The sequence below is a fragment of the Phyllostomus discolor genome, chromosome 6 (genome assembly GCF_004126475.2).
Source record: "Phyllostomus discolor isolate MPI-MPIP mPhyDis1 chromosome 6, mPhyDis1.pri.v3, whole genome shotgun sequence".
In the NCBI taxonomy this organism is placed as follows: Eukaryota; Metazoa; Chordata; class Mammalia; order Chiroptera; family Phyllostomidae; genus Phyllostomus; species Phyllostomus discolor.
Genome location: NC_040908.2, coordinates 162536594 through 162543948, shown reverse-complemented (window position 1 = coordinate 162543948; position 7355 = coordinate 162536594). Strand labels below are relative to the sequence as shown.

The 7355-nt window shown below is 49.9% G+C and overlaps 1 protein-coding gene across 2 annotated transcripts; it reads right to left on the bottom strand.

Moving 5' to 3' along the window:
- Positions 1-2654: 2654 nt before the first annotated feature.
- TMEM216 (transmembrane protein 216) lies at positions 2655-6871 on the bottom strand. 2 transcript variants are annotated; one of them, XM_028514603.2, is made up of 5 exons: positions 6804-6871; positions 6117-6218; positions 5503-5595; positions 3603-3804; positions 2655-3230 (listed from the first exon to the last, which is right to left on the bottom strand). In XM_028514603.2, the coding sequence occupies exons 1-5, from the start codon at positions 6814-6816 to the stop codon at positions 3215-3217; spliced, it is 426 nt and encodes a 141-aa protein (XP_028370404.2). In that variant the 5' UTR covers positions 6817-6871; the 3' UTR covers positions 2655-3214. The 2 variants fall into 2 exon arrangements, with proteins under 2 accessions (XP_028370404.2, XP_028370405.1); XM_028514604.2 differs by having other exon boundaries at positions 3080-3230; positions 6790-6859.
- Between the last annotated feature and the right edge of the window lie 484 nt (positions 6872-7355).

The window sequence follows — 7355 nt, the reverse complement described above, 5'->3', positions numbered from 1 at the left end:
TGGATTCTGCATTGAATAGATTTGTCGAGGTGTCTGGGGCGTGGGCACGGGCTGATGGACGCAGAGGCTGCGCGATGGCAGTGCAGCCCCGAGTCCTCAGCTGGAGTTGTGTGTGGGGTGTGGAGTGCCTGTGGCACACCTCGTAGGAGGCCCCTGGTGCAAGCCTGTGGAAGTGCCCCTTGAGGGGTAGATTTTTTCCTTAGCCACCTGAACAGTCTGGTTAAAGAGAAATTCCAAGTCATCCTTCACCAAGATCCCTAAGATTTATATAAATGTCCGGCCCTACCCAATTCAGTCCTGATGTCACGGAGTTCAGGAAGGGAGGAATCGGCGAGGAGTGAGAGGTGTGCCTGCTAGTGGCTGCTTCCACCTGTTGATCTGAACGTGGACAAGCAGTGGAACCAATCTCTGCATAAAGTCTAGAAACCTGCTTTTTATGTCCCCAATGACTTTTATATAGATTCAAGTGTGAGGACTGCTAGTTCATAGAAAGACCACCACAGATGTACCTCCGTGGTAGAGAAAAACTGACCTTTGGGACACCTCCAGGTTCGAATCCCAACTCTGAACTATGCAGGCTGAATGCCTTTGGACACACCAGTCGGTTACCATCTGACTCGATTTCCTGCTGCCTCAGGATCTGTGTGTCTGCCAGGCGCTGGGTGAACGGTAAGTCTCCTACAGTTGCCGCCATAGAGCCAGGAACCTGAACCCGTGTGTCCTAAGTGTTTCCTGAATGGGATCGGACCTCCGCCCCTAGAAACGACCATGCGGTCATCTGACACTTCTAACCATGAGTGTGAATTTCTGAGCAGGCCTCTGCCAGCTCGTGTGCCAGGGCCTGCTTCTCTCAGTCCCCTCTGCTGTCTCAGAATGCTGGTGCACACAGCTCCGTATGGACCCTGGAGTGGCTTCCCATGGCACAGAGCGATGACAGCCTCTCACCATCCTGTACCCCAGGAGACTAGCTGTGCTGATTCTTGTCCTCTGCTGCCTCGGTTTCTCCTGTGATGTTCTACTCTGATGCGACCAACTGCATCCACAGAGGTGACTCCAACAGCCATCGGGAAGAATGAACATTTACAGAGCCACCCACAGGCAACTGCACTACGCTTCCAGACAACCTTGGAGTACATGGGGGGACTTCTGGTATACCCATTTTCTCATTTTCAACCATTTCTTCTCACCCTCAAGAGGTACCTGTTGAGGAATGAAATTTACTTAATCCAGACTGAAATTGATAAGATTTCTAGTTCCAGCCCTGGCTGGTGTGGCTCAGTGGATTGAGTGCTGGCCTGCAAACCAGAGGGTCGCTGGTTCAATTCCCAGCCTAGGGACATACCTGGGTTGTGGGCCAGGTCCCCAGTAGGGGGCATGTGAGAGGCAACCACACATTGATGTTTCTCTCCTCCCTCCCCCTCTCTAAAAATAAAATCTTACCAAAAAAGACTGGAAATAATACACTTTAAAAAAGATTTCTAGTTCTAGCTGCTAACCAGTTGTGTGATAGGTCCTGGCTGTTACTTCCTCACCTCTAAGCCTGCCAAGTGACAGGTTAAAAACTGATTTCTAGAGTCCATTTCAATTATAAGCCACCTCTAAATTTCCACCTGAGCCTTCCATTCACTTCTCTGTGTTGCTGGGAGGGTGACCTTAACCACTGAACCTCTAAATGACCAGGGAGGCCATGGAGAATGGGTGCCTCTTCAGCTAAATGTCGGCGATTTTGTCAAAGCAGGGCTATGGAAAACAGCAGTGCGAGAAGCAACAGAAAATCAGGGTAGTCGGGTTTGTGATGAAAACGTCAGGAATGTTCCTATTGGCCTTTTTGATAGTTTCATGGTTGACTGCACCTGTCTACTATGGTTTTTGGACAGACCCCAGGGACAGTTAAGAGGCGAGGGCACAGAAGGGATAGAAAACAGGAAAAAACATCAGTGAATTGGACAGTGGAGACCTTCATAGGGTGAGACTGAGCCTGGCCACGGCAAGTAAGCAGAGTTAAAAATCAGCATGGAATGCTTAAAGGCCAATTACTTTTTACTTTGCGTAAGTGCAGACATTCTAGGATTCATCTGACGGAAGGGCCCTTGAAAAAAGGTTTCCTAAAGCAGTGGATTCTGTTATGGCTCCTGGTGGCTTAGGGCCAAAAAAATAAAGAATAAAAAAATTGGCCACCACCAAGCAAGACGAGAAAGTTTTAAAAATGATTACTTGGAGAAGGGAATAATCTATTCATCTAAGGCAATATTTCTCCAGTTAAAAAAAAAAAAGAAAAATGTGTTCATGTTAATCTGAAGTTTTAAAATACACAACAAAAAATACTAGTAAGTTTAGAATATGCTTTGTCCAACAACTCATGCCTCCCCCTGGGAGATGAGGGGACAACTATCTGGAAGAGGAACTTGTGGCAGAGGGGAGGCATGTAAGCAGCTGTTTGCAGGACGACAGACCTGAAGAAGACCCAGAAGCAGGCAGTGCCTTTGGAAAAGAACTCAGGCTGGGACTGGGGGGCGGAAATCGGTGGTGCAGCCGTATCGCTGTCTCTGGGTGCGCACCGGGTCCCCAAGCACAGCCCGAGAACACAGTGCTGGCCCAGTCCGCCTTCTCTCAGAGGGGTGGATTTCTAGGGGCAGGTGCCGTAAGGAAAAGGCTGCACAGCAGAAAATACATATTTATTATAAAATAGCATGTGTTTCATGATGAGAATAGAAAAATAACATTATCAGCTACTAAAAAAGTTCTGGAGCTCCGTCTTGGAAGAGGTTTTTGCGTCACTTGGAGTACGCCATCCTGTGGCTCTCCACGCTCGTGTGCGACAGGTGTGGCACAGCACGTGCAGGGACAGGGAGTGTGGCTCAGATCCTGCCTGAAGCCCAGGGAACCCACATGGTCCACACATGATGCTCTGGCCACGAGGATGGAAGGGGAGACCTCGAGATCAGCAGGGAGCTGGTTCTGAGGGTGGCCAGGACGGGGACAGGGGGCCCCTCCCCATACTGGAGTGCAGAGGAGTCTCTCAGGCCAACGGTCCTGTTCAGAAGATGGTGCCCAGCGGCCTTATGCTCGGTTTGTTGCCCAAATGTCTGTGCTGAGGAAAAGCCGCAACTCTCCCCGGGACCACCTGACCCGCCATTCCTCACTGGTATGGCTGGAGCACTGGAAATCTGTGCGGGCTCAGCCCCTGAGGGCTGCTGGCTGAAACTTCTGTACTTCAAATCCTGTCCATACTGATGGCAGAAGGAAAGGAAAGGGGAAGGGGGAAAGGGAAGGGAAGAAGGAAGGAAGGAAAAGAAAGGAAAGAGGGGAAGGGGAAGGGAAAAGAAAGAAAAAGAAAATGTTAAAAGACCAGTGAACAAGGGCAGCTGGCCTGAACCGCTCTACATTCTAAGCCCCCTGGCCCGAAAGAACAAGGAGAGTCCCTCCCATAAGCGAGGTGGGTGCCTGGCCACCCTAAACGAGAAAGGCAGTTCCACAGACACCCTTCCCCCCTTAGAAAGTCCACCAGACCCTTCAGGCTTCTGAAGAACAGTGAATCCTTCCCTAGCAGGGGATGGGAACCCGACCCCAGGTGACGGGAAAGGGTCCCTCAGCAGCAGTACCTGGAGAAAGCGGCCAGGGTCAACACCTCAAGCAGCAGCTCTGAACCACAGAAGAAGAGCAAGATGCCGTTCATGATGGCTTCCAGGCGGAGCACGTAGGTCTGCAGCAGCATGTAATAGGAGGCCATCATAGCAGATGGGAAGGTCAAGGCCACACTAATAGCAAGTGGCATCTTTCGTTGGCAGAGGTTTCCCTTTGTACCTGTCAGACACAGCCCACGGAGTCACCTCCAAATGGTCTGCTTCCCCTGGCCTCAGAGGAAAGGCTTTGGGGGAGTTCAGGGTTGCAGTCATTCACTCCGAATGTCCTGCTTCCAGCCTGGCTCCTAGTCAAGCAATGCTGGGATTGTTATTGGGGAGAAATTTTTTTTTCAATTATAAAAATAACATAGAACCAATGAAAACCTTTCAACTAATAATATACAGAAAATAACTTGACGGACTATAGAAACTGAAAGACCCATGCTCACTCCCTGGAGATAGCTATTATTACATGTATACTGTTTCAGATTTTTTAATGTGTGGATGCTCCCGTATCACTATTATTATAAAAACTGGACCATACTCTAATACTGTTTTGCAACTTATTTTTTCCTGTAAGTTAGACATCTCTCCACAGATAACTACCTTATTCTTTTTTACTAGCTATAAACGGTTTCACTGAACCAATACCGTAGCCTATTCATTTAACCCTGTACTCACATGTGTTCAGGTTCTCTGGTTCTGATGTAACCAAATATGTGGCACCAAACCTTCTCCCACAGATATCTTTGCCTATCTGTGGGAGTGGGTTTTTTTAACCAGTTTTTGAAGTGAAATTGTTAGGTCTAAGAATACAAATTTTACATGGTAAAACTATTAGCAAAAAGGATGTACTGCCCTGGCCAGTGCGGCTCAGTTGGTTGGAGCATTGTCCCATAAACTGAAAAGTTGTGGGTTCGATTCTTGGTTGGCACATACCAAAGTTGCAGGTTTGGTTAGGGCGCATGTGGGAGGCAACTAATTGATCTCACATTGATGTTTCTCTCCCTCCCTTCCCCTCTCCCTAAAATCAATAAACACATCCTCCCATGAGGATTAAAAACAAAAGGATGTACTAATTTATATCCCCAAAGAATCTGAGAATATAAATACCCATGAGAATGTGGGACTATGGGACCTGTTCTTCACACCTATTCTCATACTGGATATTGGGAATCTTTTTAATATGATGGGTGAAAATGTTCTCCTGTCATTTCAACTTTTTATTAGTGAGTGTGGCATTTTGTTATATTTATTGGTTCTCTGTAATCATTCTTATGCGAATTACCTATTAGTGTCCTTTCCCAATTTTTAAAATTCGGTTGTCTTTTCCTGAGTGATTTATGTGAGCCTGCTTTATCGTTTGTTATATGTCTCGCAAGCATTTTTTTTCTCAGTTTGTATTTTAACACTGTTTTCGGAGATGAGATATTCTAACTCGTAAGAGAGGTGCCCTGAGTTTCTGGGGATATTCTTTAGCACAGCTTGCCCTAGAGACAACCTTGCTCAGAGAAGTGGAGGGGAACTCGGTGCTGACCTGTGCAGGCACATCCTGCCCTGGACGTGGAGTTACACCTGAACCTATCCTCCCAGGCAGACCAGTGAGAGGAACCGGGCACTTTTATAGCAGTTAGGCAACTGGGAAGGCATTATCTAATAATTTCATGCTACCGCCCACGTCTGGCCCACAGAGCAACGGACAGGTGGATCTTGACCCCAAATACAAAGCAGTTTGGAACTTCAGAAAGGGAGGAATGGGATACACCACCAGATCCAATCTCTTACTGTAAGCCCGGCTTATGTGCCATTCCTTGTCAATCAGGTTACAGACACCAGCTCATCTCACAGGGAATGGAAATATTCTCCAAACAACACTCACCAAAAAACAGCCGGATCACTTCAATCCCAAGGTAAAGGAGGAGCATCACCACATCGAGTGCTAGGTTGGCTGTTGGATATGGTAGCAGGAGACCTGCCAATACAAAAGCCCAAGTTTGCAAACAACATATGACAGCACCCACAAGGACGCCCACACACTTGGGAACAAAGAGGACAGGAGTCTTATCAGCTTTCCACAAGCTGGTTAGTGAGATGGGGGCGGGATCTGCTAACCTGCGGCAGAATGTTAACTCACAGTGTGCTATGTCTGTTAGGGGCAGGCTCATTATTATGGGGTTTTACTCCCAACTCCAGAAGTCCGTGGGGACTCCACAGTCCAACAGAATCGGATGTACAGGGGCACACAGGCTGCCCAATGGTTCTGAGGGTCACTAGTGGGCTTAGAGTTCACGAAGAGAGGTGATGGGGTGGGGGTAGTCAGAATGGAGAAGCCCACATTCCCAAACTCGAGAAATTCTTGCTGAGAGGCTTTCTAATGAAGCCTTCTCAAGGAAGCCACTCACTACCTTGCAGTGAAGAGGAGCTGCAGGGACAAAGTGGGCCGAAGTGGGGAAGGGACGTGGGGGCAAGGGCAGTCAGGCCCCCGTGCCTTACCTTTATACAGAAATATGAAGAGTTCCAGCAGGAAATAGGTAGCATAATACCACCCGTTCAGAAAGAACAGGATTTCCAGGGGGGTGGAGGACAACCGCTTCCCTACAAAGAGGAGCACAGAGAAGAGGGATGGGCGGGAGGGCAGCTCAATCTCTTTGGTCTGCGTCTGACTTGCAGAAAACACGAGGGGGTCGCAGCCAGGAGGAAGGGCCGTTCGGGGCACTTCTGGTTGCTGGTAACGAGGGGGCGGGGAGCTGTTTGAGTATAGGATGCGGAGGGGGCTTCATTCAATCCCGTTCTTCCCCCGGAATCACGGTCAAACTCGACTCTTTGGGCGTCGGAGGTGAAAAGCCCCTCTCAGATCTAACCACGTCGGTATTTGGGAGGGAAAATCGGGGCGCGGAGTTTTCCCCTCTGCCTTCCTCGAGCTCACACAGCAAGCAAATTCGTCATTGGGCCGGCCTAGAATAGGCCCAGCCAAGGATTTGGGGGCACTGGAAAGATCCTCACCTCGAGACCCTTAGGTACTCGGGGTGGGTGATGCTGCGAACCCCCTCCGCCGCTTTGGACAAGTGAGGAGCGACGACCCTAACACCCGAGAGTGGAGGGTTTAGGATGAGCTCTGGGAGAAGGGAGAAGGGGGACTGAAGGAATCAGGAAGCGACTCACACACCTCCAGAATCTCACCTCGCGGCGCCATCTTCAGTCCCCATGGAAACTGCGTACGCGGTGCTGCCACTCCCGGAGCAGGGAGGCTCTGCCGGAAGCGGGGGACAGAGCGGCCCCGGCTTCTGGCCCCTCTGCCCGCCCGCGGCACTCTATGGTGAGAGTGACCGGGGCGGTCTCGGTGCAGGCGGGTAGTATGAGAGGATCGCGGGCCACAAATGGCCTTCGCTTGGGATTTCGGCTTACAGAGGCTTGAGGAGAACCGTGGTCATCCACGGAATCTTTTTCCTCTGGACCCCGGGGCAGGGGTAGCTCTTGCCCACCCCCGACCCCCCGCAGGTTACAGTGCTTTAGCGGAAGTGGCCGGTGGAAGCACCGTGACCACAGATCCGCACGTAGGCCCTAGCCCCAACGATTCTCTTTTCTGAAAACGGTCTGAAAATGAGAAACGGTGTGCGCGATTGTGCTCTTTCTGCAAATGCGGGGTGGGGTTAGGGGTCCTTTGTCTAGCAGACAATCTCTGGGGGGGCGGGGGGGGCGTCGAATTTTTGTACCAGGTAATTAGAAGAAGCC